Genomic DNA, 17940 nt, shown 5'->3' with positions numbered 1-17940 from the left:
AATCTGTGCAGATTTGGCCACCCTGCCTAGTTGGAGCCTCTCTTTGCAGTCAGTGTGACATTGTAAAAAATCCAAGCACTATAAAAACTTTTCCCAAAAACAAAAGTATCCAACCATCCATTCTTTACTGTGTATTTTCTTCTTCAGGTGGAAGGAGATAGTCTTTGGAATGAGATAGTTCCATGGCATTAATTTTAGTTCATTTTCCTTCTATGTGCTGTGTAGGGCTGGGTATTGTTAAAAAATTTTCGGTTCCGGTACCAATACCGATACCTTCACTTCGATACCGGTTCCTGAACAATACTTTTTTCGATACCAGTTTTATAATATCAATTCGAAGAAAAAGAGAATTACACAACATAAAAAAGTACAAATCTTGAGTTTTATTTTAAGCTCTGATTTTTCCATTTACATTTTTCCTCTTACATAAAAAAAAAAAATCAGTGTCTAATATTCACTGTTACATTGTGAGGACCTTTTTACTTAGCAGTTTTCCTTTAGAAAAATTACCATGTCTGACAAACAAGCCCGTTGAATGGGATCCTACTGACAGCGCACCGCTGGTATGTGGGGGTCTGAGCGGCTCCCACAGAAAGAATATTGGAAGGCAGGATGAACTGACTGCACTGATTAAGTTTTCAGGTGGATTTTCCCACTTAAAAACATAATAAAACTACTTTATTCCCACTGATCACAGCAAATATAGCTGCAAGGCAAATAAAGGATAGAGTAGCTCCGCCCAACGCGCGTTAGAGCCACTTTGCGACCGCGCAGCCAGAGCAGCAAAGCTTCTTCAGCCACGCGTCAGAAGCCGGAACATGCAGCAAAAAAGGAAGCAGCAGACGTGATTTTGCTGCTCCTGCTGCAGCATGATTCACTCCGCTCTGGCTTTGCGCTGCCCACAGGCTGCTGAGAGGAGGATGGTCGCGCTGGCTGCGGTCCGCTCTTCTTGCAGTCAAACACCGAGCAACTTTCTGCTCTTAAATTTTTTCCGTACACGATGTATTGCATTGCACACTATTAGCATCAGTCTTAATAAAGTGAAGCCGCACTTTTGACCTGGGGGGCATTTTAAAGGGGTTCCACGATGCTGCAACCAGTTCACAACAGATACACATGAACCCTGGCTATAGGCGTGACCACCTGTGTATTTTTCCTGGATGACGCAATCACGTTAACTGTTACAGCCAATCACCGAAACTTGGTACCGAAAGACGAGGCATGTTTTGATACTCTGTAGAACCGAAGCATTTCAGTCGGTACCATAAAAGAAAGAAGTTCGGTACCCAGCCCTAGTGCTGTGATCGATGTGTGGCAACATCATTAAACCAATATCTAATCTGTTAACGTTCTGTCAGCCCTGCAGCTAAACCATGTGGGGGACTTTTAAGGTGTCAGGTCTTCTTCCAGAAAGAAGGAGAAATAACGGCCTCTGAACTCTTTCTAGCCTGTTGAAAAGCTCATAGATTTAATTAACAGCTTTAATTCTCACTGTGGGTGTTAAAAAGACGTCATCATGTGACAGCAGTCAAACTCTTTGCCTTTTTTCTGCTCCTCACAGAAGCAGCAGAATGAAAACTGATCTAACACAACAAGAACCCATCAATTTACCCCCAATTAAATGAAGCTAGACGTTATACGTTAAAGAATGAAATTAGTAACTTTTAAGTTAACCAACATTGTTTACACACTAATTTTCATCAGTAGATCTCCTTAAATCCTTCTGCTCTTCAGACACATTTGTTTTCATTTACCTGCGACATTTAATTTGATCTGTTCCAGATCATCAGCAATGATTATTGCCCTGGTTTTCATCACAAAGGACAGAAATGCTTTTTACCACTTACTGGATCTGCAACCTGCTGAATTTATACAACTCAACAGTAAATCATAGACATTGAGGTCATCGATCCTAAAATGATGAATTTCCATTGAAGTCCACATCCTATAGAACTTACTAGTAAAGCACTTCATTGGCCTCGTGTCTCTCGTAGCGCACCGTCTCACACATTATTCTGTGGAAACAGAGCAAGAAGAATGTCAGTCATCAGCAGCAGAAATAACTCATTTATTACGCCTAGTAAAACCAAACCAGAATAAAAAGCTTCAGTAAATATTGATTTTATGTTACATAAACAACATTCCGAACATTTCTACGAGTTATTTTCCACCACAGTCAATGATGTGCAGCAACCACATTGTTAAATGTTTAGATAAACCAACAGGCTGAGACTCTGAGCTGCATTTAATGAAGCTGCAGGTGGAAGGGAAGTCTGATCCTCTGGTGTAACATTCTCTAAGATTTCAATACGACTGCATGTTATTTAAATACAAGACTTAGCTGCAATCAGAGCTGCACAATGTCTTTAAAAGCATCATCCAACATTAAAACAGCTAAGAACTGCTTGAATTTAATAATTGGGGGCTTTACCAGTTTGGCTGCAATGCATTTTAACTATCTTTTGCTACAATTAGCGATGCACCGATGCCCCTTTTTTCAATCCAATCTGATAACTGGACTGAGCGTATCGTCTGATATCCGGTACGATCTATTACAACTGTTAAATGAATGAACCGCCTATCTTGCCATGTGAGTGAAGCCTTTAGCCTTGACAAAAAACATTGTTCAAAAAGCTAACAAATTAACACACAATAAAAATCTACTTTACTTCATTTATTTACAAATAAGCAACAAAAAGAAAGACGTAATATTTTCATGTTAAGTGCACTTGATGGGTTCTATAATATCCGATAAATCACAAATATCCAATCGAGCTAATTAGTCAATATTGAAGCCGATATCCCATCCAGGTATTGTACTGGTGCATTTCCAGTTACAATATATTTATTATTTTTGCTGGATGGATTTTCAGCTTCCTTATGCACCCTCTGGATCTCAATATTTTAGTCCAAGTGGACATCCTCACAGTAGGAGCAATGAACATCAGTGTGTACAGTGTTAAAATCACAAAGAATTGTTGTTCATTCAAAAATGTTATTTATCTTCTATCTGCTTGTTTCGCTACAACGCCTTCAGGTCACAGGCTGATGTCTGAAAGGGCTTCATTGGGATAATGTTGTTAATTACAGTCATTGGGGTCACGGCAACCAAAAAAACAGGCTTGAATTGGCAGCCAACCAGCCTGTCGCTTTGTTTTTTTATGGCGTTTCAACACCTTACCAGGAGAACACCAGAGCTCTGGTTTGAGCCAAAAGAAATGTCAAAGACTCCTGGATAGGTGGAAAAAGAAATCTTCAAGAAACTGAATGAATCTCCGATTGCCTTCCAATGTAAGCCTACATATATTAAGTGTGTAATTCAACAATATCACAGATTGTTGGGAGATGGAAAAAAGCAGAGGAGAGCAGGAATTAAACTGCATGTTAGCTTGCCGTCAACAAAAAAGTTCTCCTCTCTTGTTTTTTTTAGATTATGAAGCCCAATAAAAATACTTTAAAGAAACACCTAAAAAATAAAAAAAAAACGAGCACCTTCCTATAATTATTAGGATCTCCAGCTGCAGAATATATCTTTAAAAAAAATTCCTTTTCATGGTTATGTACAAAATGCAGTTATAAAAGACGGTTTGGACTCAATATTTGCTAGACTGAAATAAATCAGGGAGCCTGCAGTGACACTCGAAATATATCCAGCCAATGCAAATGGACTTAAACTGGCCAAAGATGGACATATTTTAATCATAGAAAGGCCCAGACTTATGGATATTTTAGTAAAAATAATGATAATTGGAAATACAAAAAGAGCATGAAAATGTTACCTCATCCCCATGGCAACATTCATCTTTAACCTCCAAATTAGGTGAGTAAAAATGGGTTGTAAATGTGATTTATGATGTCCATTGTAGGAGAGAGCAAAATGTGCAGTCTAGTTTACTCCACTGGTTCTAAAAGGCTACAGATAAAGCTAGATTTTCTCCATGTTCCAAACTGAAAAGAGAATAACAAGCAGCCCTTGTTCAGCGAACCTCATAACTAAGCTATTTATTAAGCTTTGCCTTCTAAGTATGTAATCGATTGATAGTGTGGTTTTTATTCATGCTAACCAGTTTTGCCAGCAAACAATCTGCCCTTTATCCTTTCTGCCATTAACCACCTGCACTGTCGCAGCGTGAGCCTCAGAGCCTTTGTTAAAGAGAGGCGAAACAACAATAAAAGGTTTACGTTTGGATTAGAGGAGTTTACCTTGCAGCTTAAAGCCTAGATTCATCACTGAGTTCTCTTGAAAAAAAGCTGACCTTTATCTAATAAATCCTAAAGAGATTAGACGGACCAAGGACGCATAATTTGCTTTCTTTCAATACTGAAAGATAACTCTGCTTCAAGTGATGCAAGGATGTTTCAGTTTACTGAACCAAGTATGAAATTTATACCAAATTTTATGAAATTCTGTCATTTTTTCCTAACTAAACTCTAGAATATAACACTCTTATCTATTTGCTTTTATACAGACAAACAGAAGGGATCTTAGACTGTTTAGCTAGTATAAAATATTTAGGAAGCCATAGAGAAAAGGTCTGTTTTTTCCCCAGATGTCTAGAAATGTCAAGAGGCTTGATGGAAAAAATTCACTTTAACTGGACATCAGTGTGCACAATATTCAAAACAAACTAAAAAAAAAAAGCCCTCAAAAAACGTAGAACAACAACACATTCCTTATGTGGGAAAATTATGAGAGAAAAAAAGGATTTTACATAATCTCATAGTTAGAGGCATGTCTGGCTGCCTGGAAGTTGGTAGGAATGGTGGGCTGGTCTGTGGGATTGCGAGGACATTCTTCAGGATCCAAATGGGCAGAACTGAGCAGGGTTACTGCTGGGCGGGAGGCCTCTGAAGGGTCAGGCCGTGGAATGTTCTAGCTCACGGGTCGTGCGCGGAAACATTGTTCCTGGGTCAATATAATCCCTGTGTACGCACACAAGCCAGGCTGGGAACAGACTTCTAACACGCTCTGTTTGGAGAGCAGAGGCTAGGTGGTGGGGGGGGGGGGGGGGGGCATAGAGGCCAAAGAGCAAAACCATCTCAATACACATTAATTTTTGCATCTAAATTTAACAGATTCAATCTAATATCTTTACATTTTCAGAAATTTATAAGCATGTCAAAAACAGAACCAGTTCATTTTACGAGGTTTGACTGTCATCTCATTATATGTTAGCATCCACTTATATTTTATTATATGAATCTTAGTCACAACAAGATTTACTGCTATAAACTAATATTACTCTTTACATTTCATATACATAATTCACTTTTTTCACTCTTTTACTAGAGATTTGCCTCTGAGTAAATGCTATTTAAAAACAATACAGACTACAGTTTCACCACTAGGAAAATATGATGTCTCCTTATTTCCACCATCCCATACCCATCACTTTGTCATGGTCACTTATTTATAATTGAGAGAGTGAAGTCATAGCATGCTACCAAATAGTATGTCCAAACACCTGTAATATAGAGCAAACTAACAATGCAATAGAAAATGTTTCCACAAACTGCGTAGCTTTACTTAAACTTAAGGCGGATGCAACAGTTAAAAGCAAATCCTCTAAACAATCTGGAAAAAGGAAGAAGTGTTATATGCTTTATGTGCAAACATTAAAGAATTGTCCAAAATAATTAGCATGTCGCCAAGAAACACTGTTGATTTGACAGCAATATTAAATTTGCTTGATTTTTTTTCTTTAACGAGTTTCATCTGATTAATTCTGCCTATCTAGTCCTTTGACCCAGGCTTAGACTACTTTTATTGTCACTTCGAGGTCTGGTGTGCACGAAAACATCATATCCTCTGATATATTTAACCCACTATGAGATGCAGGCAGATGAAGCATGTTTCAGTTTGAGCCTACCTGAGCTGGTGTTCCCGCAGGTTGGACAGAGCTTCCATCCCATGGAGATAGGAGTAGACGATCTCCAGGTCCTGAGGAAGAGGAGCAGAAGGTCAGTCTTAGGTTATAGAATCAAGTAAATCTGGACACAAAGATGCTGTCAGTTAAAATGTTAATTTCTTAGATGAAGTTCTTTTTCTATGTTCTGTGTTAAATGTTCTTTTCTTTCTTCAAATATTTGTTTAAAAAAGAAACTCTGATCAAATAATGAGCAGTTTGACAAATAATTGAAATAAAAAAAAATTCATTTTTTTCCTGTAATGACTTGTAATGACTGCTAAAATTGTTTCATCTGAATTAATGTTAATGTAGAACCTAATTTGTAAGCGTTAAATAAGTGTAGCGACATTTTGGTGCATTCATTATCTTTATGCATTTGATCAAGCGTTCAAAATGCTGCTAATTCACTCTATTCCCGATAATCTGACCAGCGGATAACAGCAAACTATCAACAGGCTGGAATAGATGGAATAGATGGGAATAAGGCTGCTCCCAGAGCCACCACTATAAACTTGATTCAATTACTTTATAAAATGACCCAGTGAGTAACTCTCCGATTGCCTGGCCTGTGTCCAAGTCTGAGTTGAAACAAAGTGGCCCTCTCCTAGAGCTGGCAGACAGCACAGCTACCCCACTGTCTGCTGGGGCACACTGGCCCACAGACCTCACGTCCCTGTGTTTGCGTTTGTGCTGCAGGACTAGTGGAAGCTACTGGGAAGCCTTTGTTGGCGGAAAACTGGAGGTAGATGTGGCGACGGCAGAGTGGAGGGACAACAGAGAGCTTGTCCTGAGACGCCGCCAGCAGGCACATGGAGCCACACAGGGCTGAGTGTCTGAGAGCAACAATCCTACGATTATAGAAACATTTAATGACAGTTCATGCTGATTTGGTTCTGAGGACCCTCAGAGTTACAGTCCTTCATGTGGGCCAGTTCATAAAAGCAGACCTGAGGATGATCCCTTCCTAGAAATACTAAACCACAAAAAAAAAAAAAACTTCAGCCCTAAAGCGCTGCAGACAGCATAACACGTCACCAAAATGCGTTTGATTATCCATGGGGTTCTCTATCATCAGATCTAAAAATATAAACAAGAATTAAGGGTAAAGTTAGTCTGATTAGTCTGTATGAGTCATCATCATGGGCTGGTGCTTGAATTAAAAAGCGCCAATGTTAAAAGCTGGTACAGTTTAAAACCATTCAAACGTCTCATCATACTGGCACCCGAAGAACAGAATACATTACTTCCTTTTTTTGTGACTGAACTGGGTGCTTTCCATGTTTAGCGTTCATTAGAAAAGGTTTTTGTTTGTTGGGTTGGAAAGGAAGGAGTTTATCTTTCGGTCAGCAGGCCCTGTATTACAGAGGCCTGCATGGAAAGCATGCCATTTGGACATTCTTGGTAAATTTTTACGGTTTGGATTAAACTCTCAAAATCAAATCAAACATGTTTTAATAGTTTAATAAATTTAATACATTTTTCCCCCCAAAAGACCAATTTTTAGTTTTTCCTTAAAAAATAACTAAAATAAGATGTTTTCTGACATCTTCTGAGATTTTAAATCTAATATTTCTGATAAAAATGCCAGAAGTGCTTTTAAGTTTAAGAAATCCATTTATGAAAACCGCTTCTGGATTTAAGGCAAGGCAAGTTTATTAAGTTTTTTAAGTCTGTTTTTCCTGTGTGGGAACAGCTTCTGCCAGGTGTAGACCTACAATGAACATTACCCAAGGTGCTAATCTATCAGGACTAGTAGGAACAAAGATGACTCCTAACTAACAATAATAATTAAAGCACAGAAAGAGCTACCTGATGCAGACATGTTAAGCTTCTTCCTAAGTGTTAGTTAGGCGGACCCTCATCTGAGGGGTTCATGGAACGTCTGCACCCAGGAGAAGGACCCGCATGTAACCACTTATAGTTTGGGAAGTAACCAGAAGCACGGCTCAGAAATGTATCACTTTAAACTTAAGGAACTTTTTGACGTTTTATCAGAAATTGAGTTTTTCCTCATAATTGTAAGCTGTTGCTTTTTTGGACAAATTTCCTTTTTTTCTTGCAAATTTACGATTTGATGTTTAGAAACTTAGTTAAGATGTTGAAAAAGAAGTTTCCTGTAATATTAAACATATTTAAGCTTTTTTTTTCGCATTTCTTTAGTTTTTATTTGTAAATTTGTGAAATTAATCTTATATTTTCTGAGGGGTCTTTTTCGGCAGAAACTTGATAGAACTTCCCTCTAATGCTGTCAAATACAGCAAAATCAAACATGTTAGATTTCCAGTGTTGTTGCTACTGAAGTACAGTGTTAATTCAATATTTGTTTAGTCTATTTCAACCACGCAAAAGCTAGTTTCTCCATAAGTTAATGTTGATGCTGGGAATGAAATTCGAGCAACTCTGTTTAGTGTTATTTTAAAATTAACCCTTAACAGAGGTTCACCCAGAACTACCGCCTATCTGAAATGTTTAAAGAGAGCAGCGGCTTAGAGCGGCACAGAAGCAGACAAAGTGTTGATGGGACATTGTTGGCTTGACACAGCAAACTGCTAAGCTATAGAGTAGAGAGCCAGGGTTGGGCCCTAGACTGAAGCTCCCGGTCCCCCCAGGGACAGCTGCCAAAAGTCAGACTACCTCTGTGAATGGTACCTGATATAACAGATGCATACAATTTTTTAAATGCCATTTTTTCAGATACTAATCAACACAATATTGATACTGACTAACATTTAGAGGTGGCAAAGTCATCAGAGTCAATGTCTTCTGTGGTATATTGTTCTGTTCTGTTAGCCTAATGAGCGACATAAACAAAACATCCCTCCATCAAAGATACTAGTCATAGTGATGAAGGTTAAGTTAGGAACAAAAAAAGGGAGAAAAGAAAAGGAAAAGACTATAGGTGAAAAGTATAAATACCGTTACAATAGAAAGTTTAAAAACAGACATAATGTGAAAAGATATTAGAGCAAAACAAGAAACTCATAGAAAAAAACTATATTAAATGTAAGCCTGCGGTTCCAGCTGAACATCCCAAAATATTTCAGCTCAAATTTTCACTTAAAGCAAGAAGCCCTGAAATGTGAATCCTGGAGAAACCAGTAAGCAGCACCAGTAAGTAACGTGTTGTCTACAGATAACAGTGAATTAACATAATGCATAACTACATTGCACCTAAGCAATGCTACATGAAGGTGCAGCATTACAAGCATTTCTTGTAATTTTCTATTAGATAGATCATGATAATCATTTTACTTTTGATGGTTCACATAAATCCAGCTTATTTTGTTTCATTTATATAAAGTTAGTAGTGAGAATCTCACATTCTAACTTTCATTTTAAAGCACACAGCTCAGGGTTGGTCTCTTTAAAAAACAAGCCTGATCTGCAGTAGCTGTTGCTCAGGTTATGGTGCTTCAGTCTTCCCACCTGATGAACAGTAATTTGCATTTTAAAGAATCCTTCAATGACATATTATCTCATACTCCCAACAATAACACTCAAAGTATTCTGAGAAATACAAATATTGTTATATTATATTAAAACAGATCTCACTAAAGATTTACAAAAAAATAAATAAATAAAAATACATAGGAAATATCCCAGATAGAGACTTTTCCGGTAAGCTGACACAGTGATATGATCCTCAGTCCTCACTGGGTCTGAAGTTCACCATGGATCTGCAGCTGATTATAAGACAACTACTGCCACCTACTGGATGACAGGATAACTAAGGTTGAAATTGTAAATTGGATTTAAAAGTGGCACAGCTTTAACCTGGCTATAGCATCTAACAACATTCACTATTGGCAAATATTCAGAAAGGAATTCAAGCAGAAGTGACATGGATCTATTTATCCCCAGCAAATAAACCTGTTTTAATATGCATCCTGGCCTGGGTGCATGATTGTATATGTGCAGCTCTCAGATTACAACATTTATTTAAAGACAAACGTTTTGCAGGTTAAAGCCAGAGCTTTAAATTGCCACTGTATTATCTTTATCTTTTATTGTTTTTGCAGCCAATAAACAAAACATGTCAATGATTTGTTAGAACACATACACACATACAGTATATATTGGTCAAAAGAAAAAACCCCATAACTGCAGTAGAGCCTGATCTTATTCTTCATGACTGCAAACTACAAAAACAATCATCCGGGAATTGTTGAATCTGCTTTCACTCTTAGTAAACTTTCATACTCAAGCAAAACACATTTAGAAAACTAGCAAGTGTCTAGATCTACACACAAAAAGGAGGGATTTAGTTTAACTTCTTAAGCAATATCAGCAAACACCTGTAGGTGGCAGTGTTGCAAGTCTATTTTCCCCTTCAAAGATTGACATAACACTGAATAAAGCAGCACCACTGAGGCGCAGCCTCACACAGAGAAATATGCAGAACCATCATTTGTGGCTTCGCTTTCAAATAGTTTCGACTGACTCTGGAAAGAACGTAAAGGACCCCACTTTTTCCACTCCCCTGACTTTACATTTTTATGCTTCTCTTTAATAACAGCCTCTTTCACACAAAACACATTCAAAATCCAAATGGGGGAAAGAAAAAAAGATGAAAGCTGGAGAAAAACAACACTGACCTCATCTTCATTTTTTTAATTAACTTTCTGAGCATTATATTTGAGCGAATTACTTATTTGGCAGTTTGTTCGAAGAAAAGAAGCAGAAGCTGTTTTAAAATCTGGTTTTCTATTAGTTTTAGAGGAAATTGTGTTTGATTCATGTTTTATGTTTTTGAGTGAGATGACAAATGTTAAAGAACATAGGAAGGAACAAGCGCTGGGATTTAGAAACTACAACAGGAAGGTAAAATCTGCTTTTAGCCAAAGCGCTGCTTGGTTATGAAACAAAAAAAGGCAAGTAACGGGCTCTGATCTAATCCATCTCTATGACGAACTAATCCTGGGAACACAGGTGGCCCCCACAGGAGGAGAAACAAACCCAGACACTGGTCTAGAAACAACAAAAGGGATTTTCCTTAAAGCTGGGTTCATTCCTTTAACAGTTTTGACATACTGGCAGTAATCGGACCTCGGTATAAAGTCATTTCCTCGAAGTGACTCAATGTATCAAAGCTTTACACCTTTCTTTGTAAGACAGATGACAAGAAGCGCAATGCAGCCAGACAAGTAAAGGCATTTCCTTCTCAGGACGCAAATTAAACAATGGCAGGCTTTGTCTTCCCTGTTTGGCGCCCGCAAACACGGGGAGCAGGCCAGCCTCCATTTCCCACCCCTTATGTTCGGCCCCAGGGGGGAGAGGGTGCAGTGTGGGACTTGCTGCCAGACAATTGGGTGGCAAAGCTTTCAGGGCAGAACGGGAGCTCAAGGAAGTGTTTATATTTTAGGCTCCTATGGTTTTTGCTGCAAGGAGCAATAAAAAAAAAACAACAGGATTTTAACAGTGAGTCCGAAACAATATCATTCATTTATACTATTAAACATATGACAGCTGAGGCCAGATGTCTGTGTAAACCAACATGGATGGACAGGATCAAACAAAGGGGAATCAGACATGTGGAAGTCCACCAGGAAACAGAGAGTCAGAGGTATCAAAGACGAGCCTCCGTTAACCTTCCAGTTTGATCAGAATCTTAGTAATCCATGACATCACTATTTGGGTTTTCTCATTTAAAATAAAGTAGCAATGAGGGCATATAATTATTTTGACAAAAATGACTTTGTGAAGAACTAAAGGAATCTTTACAGACAGACTATAGTAAAACGTCACCCAACATCTGTCTGTCAGTTTAATATCAGATAGTGGGGGAATTGCTGGAATTGCTTCTCTGCGCCCCCCAAAAAAACCCCACAAACATCAACTATATGGAAATGAACACAGCAATTATGATTGATACCTATTAAGGCCGATATCTGCATCCCTATCAGATATTGACAAAAATAACCTTGCTTCGGTTAATACAGTTTATTAAAGATGGACTGTTGCAAATCTCATAAAATTTTATTTAAATAATATTTCAAATGTTTCCTTCCATTTATAGTTAGTCCAATATAGTCATACGTTAGCAAAGGTTAGGGCTCCTGATTAAACCAAAAGTTTTAAATTGATCAATAAAGCTCAAAAGAAAGTTGTAACTATACATCCTGAAGTAGACGGACCCATTTCCAACCCAAAAAGATGGAACATATAAGAGCAAATCACCAAGAAGGTATGTAGATAAGAAAAAAACGGTTACCTTTTTAGCGCTACTATCAAATTTAAAGTTGTAGGGAAGCGGCTGTTGCAACGGTTGAAGTTCCGAATTCTCCCGAGTGGTGCCCGACTTTACACGAGTGAATAAAGTGAATGTGATTGGTCGATTATCAAGGGGGCAGGAATGTTGTGGTGGAAGCTTTGCAAGCAAGTTTGGTTGTAGTCCGTGTCTCAGAAGCATCTTGCTAGCAACTAGCAACTTAGTGCAAGTAGGTTCCCAATGGAAAATTACATTGGGACCACGTAGCACTTAGAAACGACACTGTCAAGGATTGCTATGGACAAGATGCTATGACAGAAAAAAATTAATTGACAGATGATGATATATGATTGGTAAAATTTAGGTGTACAAGCTGATGTATAACTGACTGGCCTGCATAAGACAATGGGGAAAAACAGATTTTAAGACAAATTTTCTAACTTGGGACAATATGGTCTGATAAAGAGTACATTTATATACATGTTTAAGCCAGAATGATTTGAAATTTAAATATGACTTCCCTACGACTTTAAAGAAAAGAAAGGTTATTCAAACACTGCAGCATTCAATGTCGTGTCACAATTTGTATTCATTAATTCAACAGCTGGGGATTGTCCTCAACAACAACTTCAGCTTTTCCTTATCTCCTAACCCCACGGTGTCTGTTTGCCAGATAGTCGGCTTCTCTCAGGTCGGCCCTGTTTCACTGCAGCACAAATGGTCAATGCATTTATTCATTTGGCTCCTGGCTGAGAGCAGATAGCAGACCTCTGTGTCCATCCATCAGCGGTTTCAGACAAGCATCAAAGGAAGGGGGCAGAAACAATGGGACACTGTAGGAAGAGATTACAGGGACCAAGGTAGGGCAGTAAAGGACGGCTTGGATGGTATCTGATGGATGTGCAGGAAAAGGAAAACAACATTTCTATGTTGAATCTAAAGCAAAGCCTGGTTTTTGTTTTGTTTTTTAGTTAAATTTTAAGACAAATAGTAAACCTATTGGTGTGTAGTAAGTTTAAATTCACTTATGTATTGTTAGAACAGTACTGAAATCTGTTGTTGCATGAACCAGGAAATTACATGTAGAGATTAAGTGTTAGCAATTTACAATCACGTTTGCATGACAAATTCATGGCAGACCAATATATTTCAGATATGATTGGTGGCTTAGCAAAGACCTGGGTGTAAAAAACCAAGCAGAGTAAATCAATGACCATGTCTCCTTTGCTGATATTAACATCCAGCTGGTTGCCAGCCAAAACCTGTTACCTTCACCTGAAATGTCCAATTTCAGGAGATTGTGTTTATTAGAGATTAAGGCCAAATTCCCTGGTAGCACATTTCTGTCATCTTTTCCCTCTGGTCTGCTTGTCTGGCTAAGGGCAGCATGCTTTCTAGGCAGACGCAGCTATTTTCTGGGACTAGTGTTAGCTCTATTATTGATTTTTTTTTTCTTCCAATTTTCTGCTGCAGTAGAAACTGTAGATTTCTGGGATTACTTTTTTGTGATACAAAACATGGTGAGCAATTGCCCAGAAGGGTAGAATCCCCAAGGAGAAAAAAAAAATTGCTGAGGAAATCAGAAGCAAACACATTTATCTTTTTCTTTCGAAAAAATAGATTTCAAAAGGGAAGGCAGACTGGAAATTCACTGAAAATGTCAGAAACACCTTAAGTAAAAAACAACAAAATAAAAGAAATCCATCATTAAGACTGTTTATAAATATAATGGCTAATGGAATACGTAAAGAGCATTTAAAGGGGCAAGTGTAAGGCAAAAAACAAAGAGAAGGAAGTAAAAACTTTATAAAGGACTTAGACAACTTTTATTGTGATTTTTTTATACAGTGTATACAAAACTAAATTTTGTTTTCTACAGCTTTCAAACAGTAACTGAGCAGCAGCTTAGCAGTAAAACAGAAATTCTTGTAAATTCAATAATTATCTGGTTTAGTCTAAACGGATGGTTATTAAATGCTTCTCATTACCAAGGTATCACAAGGGTAGCACAAAGGGACAAAAACTCTCAGCAGCTTCACATCCTTATCACAGCATACCAATGGCACTGGATATCATGAATATTTCTTAACTCTGAAATATTTCTAAAGAGGGCAAGGGAACATCATCTCAACATAAACCAGCCAGAAAAGCATTTTCAAGTTTAAGTTTTGCTGAGGAAAACCTGGGAAAACTTGTCTCGCTTGAGATGAGATCAAAACTTCGCTGATATTGTTTACACGTCCGTGGATCAGGTGGCCGAGGCTTTCCTCTCCGACTGCTTCCCAATCCGTCCAACAGGGCTGCCCTCTGTCGCCGCTCCTGTTTATAACCTGTAAGGACAGGATTACCAACAAAGGGCCGGAAGAGGTTTGGTTTGGGGACCCTGCTTTTTGTAGGTGACGTAGTTCTGTTGGCTCCCTCCTGCCAAGACCTACAGCATACATTGGGGCGGTTCACAGCCGAGTGTGAAGCAACCAGGATGAGAGTCCGAGTCCATAGTTCTAAATCTAGAAACAGTTGGCTTGTCCCCTTCGGGTTGAATAAAGGCTGATTTATTCTTCAAAACTAGGTCGTCTGTGTAGGTGTTGCAGTGAACAAAAAGACATCCCCGCCCCCTCAGCAGACACTCTGCTGCACCTCTCACAAATTGTAGGTGACCGCAGACAGTGCTGCAGACAGGAGGCCGGCTTGTTTTGTTTTTAAGACCACAATTGCGGAAAACAACTTGGGAAGTTCGACCAGCTAGAAGAGCGAGGTGCGCGAGAACGCTGGGAGCCTTTTTCCACCTGGATCCCCGCTCTTTTTCGCCCTCATGTCCCTCCGTTGTCCCTCCACTTCCTTCCTCACCACCTCTGCCATATCTCGACCTACAGCGTATAGCGCAGACCACGTTCAAAATTGAGTATAAATCAAAAATGTCTGCGTCAAGCTGACCGCGACATACTGCTGCGGGAGTATAACCAGCCCTTAAGAGTTCCTGCCTCAAGCAGAGGAGTTAAACTATTCTGGGGTCCTGAGTGAGGGGAGGATGGAGCAGGAGATCAACACTGCACTGGTCTGTTCTGGTGACTAGAGAGCTGAGCAGGCAGTCTGCATTCCTACCCTCACCTCCGGTCCTGGAATCTTGATGATGACCAAAATGATGATCCTGGGGACAAGCAGTTTGGCTGGACACTCCCTCAAAGACAAGGGGAGGATCTCGGTCATCCAGAGAGGCTCGGAGTGGAGCCGCTTCTCTTCAACATCAACAGGAGTCAGCTGAGGTGATATGGACATTCTCTTGGCTGGCCTTGGAGCGCCTCAGGGTTCCTGGAGGAGGTGTCTGGTAAGAGGGAAGTCTGGGAATCTTTTCTGAGACCGCCGGCCCCGAATACAGGTCCCGAATAAAGGGGAACATGATAACAATGTTATTGTACATAATGCATCAAGCATTGTGTACAATAACGGGAACATCAAGGTGGGAAACATCAAGGTGTGGGGCTTTTTATTTCATGGTATAAGTAAAGAGATTTCTTTTCATTGAAGGATTATTGGAGACTTTGAAGATGAAAGTGGAATAAAGAAAATAAAGCCACTAGAAGGATTCAGTCCATCACGCAAAATAATCTAACTGAAGTAAGAACTGAAGATCAATCGACTAGGGCATAGGAATTTGTGGAGAACAATGGATCAAAACCCCATAAATGTTTTTCCTTCATCTGAACACATTGAAACATTCATTCACAACAAGATACTTAAGTTTTCCTGCTTTATAATAGCATTAATTACAGCTGATAAAGCAACAGAGGGAAAAACGGATCCACCACATTAATAACTCAAAAACCACCCAGTAAATCGTAGAACAGTGTGGAAGGATTTTTCCCTGAAAGCACTTAGCACAAATTTGACAAGCATGAAACCGGTTTCCCTTTATTTATAAAAGTGTAAAAATGCAGAACTGAAGCTAAAATAAAATGACAGAAAGCATTGCTCAGTGACGGACTTTATGTAACTCTGGATTTAACTGGGATCATTGGAGTGCACGACTTAAAATGCACAGCAAGCCAAAACTAAACAGCATTTTCCTTCAAGCTGGCTCATTAAAAACTAAGTTTTTCTATAAAGTGTACAAACTCCATCCCCAGGAGTCAAAGCAGGAATGGCAATTCCAATCTCATTTTAGGAGAGAGGATTTCTTGTTCATGTGTAGTAAAGAGCTGCAGAAGCTACAAATTAATCTGCCTCCACTAAGGAGCAATAACGACCCAGTTTTATAACAATTGCTCATTTGTCACTGCTGGGTCGGCTTTTAACGCCATGCCTTTAATCTGGAAACTGTACTGTGGGCCAACTCTAGGTCACAACCAAAGAACCGACAATGGGGGCTCACTTTTTAACAATACAGAGACAGAGAAAAACACAAACAATTTTTTGTTTAGATTTGAAAATGCACAGATAGAAATTGGTGAATATTAACAAATTATAAAAAGATGACCCACAGCATATTAGGTCTAACAGACTCTTCTATTCTTTTATACTCTTTTTATTCTGACCCCCTTCGTTGATGAGAGATCCACCAGCATTCCTGGATCCGTGGCATCTCATCCATCTCATGCATCCAGAGTGAGGCTTGCATTCCTGATATGGTAAAATACCTCCATATTCACACAGACCAGGTCTGCAGTCTCAGCTCCTGCTGTTTGCTGACCTATAAGAGTTAATATCTCTGACCCATACAGAAGTCATCTCAGTCGACCAATACGGCAATAAAGCTGAACTACAACATTTTATAGCGCCACTGTTGAAGTTAGTCACTGTTTACTCTTTCTGCTTAGTAATAATTGGGCTACCTAATGTCAAAATAAACCTATCTACTTTAAATTAATTCTTAGTTCTTTATTTAAATACATTTTTATTCTTCTGTTTTTTTTTTTGTTTTTAAAATCTTTATCATACTCCAAGTCAGTTGGCTGACATTGAAACACAATGTCACTCCTGTGCAACTTTATTAAACTCCTAAAGAAATAACAGGATTATCTTGGGGAAACAAGCGCAGGTCTCTTAAGTCTTCACCTTTAGCTTAATGCAGTCTTGTATAAAATCAAATGTCAGCCTCATCTGTGTCTCCAATCCAAAGAACAAGCCTTGTTCTTATTCTGAGCAAAAATTTGTGGTAAATGTTGGTAAAAGATTAGGTGGACAGAGCAGCAGTGAGAGGAGACAAACAGCCTGGAGCGATTTAACAAGGTAAATGGACATCTGGGAGTCAGACAAGTGTTGAAGGTTGGAGGGTCATGTTGTCTATGATGCAGTATCTACTAATGGCAATATATTGCATTATAGTGTCTACTCAGCTAAAACAACACCCCATGTCTGTGTGCCAATTGGGACTGAGGAGGACCACCTCCTCCACCCCTTACAGCTGCCAAAACCGCAGCGATGGCATTTTTTTTCCAAAATGTGCAGAGCATCCATCATGCACCTCAGGGAGGCAGTGTGATGCTCCGCCGGGTCCCGCTATGAGCAGTTTAGTCTCTGTGTTCAGAGTGTGCATGTGTGCCTTCTCTGGCCTTTGTTTGTACATTCCCGTGTGTTAACAGGGTGGCCGGCAGCTGTCCTTGACTCTATATTGACAGAGAGTGTGGGATCTGCACTGTATTTTTATCCATTAGCCTGAGTTAGACAGCAGGTGGATGCTAAAACAAGGTCAAATGGTGACGCCGGCCGCCATCTGCAGCCGTGTTGACCACATAAATGAAGTGTGAATCCCTGAGCTGAAGTTTATTAATTACTTTCAGACTCATTCCAGAACTACTTGAAAATAATCTACAATGGCTCACCTAC

General features: G+C 39.1%; 1 protein-coding gene across 9 annotated transcripts in view; it reads right to left on the bottom strand.

Moving 5' to 3' along the window:
- rapgef2 (Rap guanine nucleotide exchange factor (GEF) 2) overlaps nt 1-17940 on the bottom strand; it is a 127116-nt gene that overhangs the window by 83565 nt on the left and 25611 nt on the right. For all 9 annotated transcript variants that reach the window (XM_038300839.1, XM_038300843.1, XM_038300845.1 and 6 more), the window contains exons 2-3: nt 5871-5941; nt 1959-2015 (exon numbers count right to left, since the gene is read on the bottom strand). In XM_038300839.1, coding sequence (XP_038156767.1) covers nt 1959-2015; nt 5871-5941 — 128 coding nt within the window. The remainder of the gene's footprint in view (nt 1-1958; nt 2016-5870; nt 5942-17940) is intronic.

This window comes from Cyprinodon tularosa, unplaced genomic scaffold (genome assembly GCF_016077235.1).
Source record: "Cyprinodon tularosa strain WSP-4 unplaced genomic scaffold, ASM1607723v1 ctg458, whole genome shotgun sequence".
Classification (NCBI taxonomy): domain Eukaryota; kingdom Metazoa; phylum Chordata; class Actinopteri; order Cyprinodontiformes; family Cyprinodontidae; genus Cyprinodon; species Cyprinodon tularosa.
Note: the sequence above shows the minus strand (reverse complement) of the source record. Positions and strands in the feature narration are given on the sequence as shown.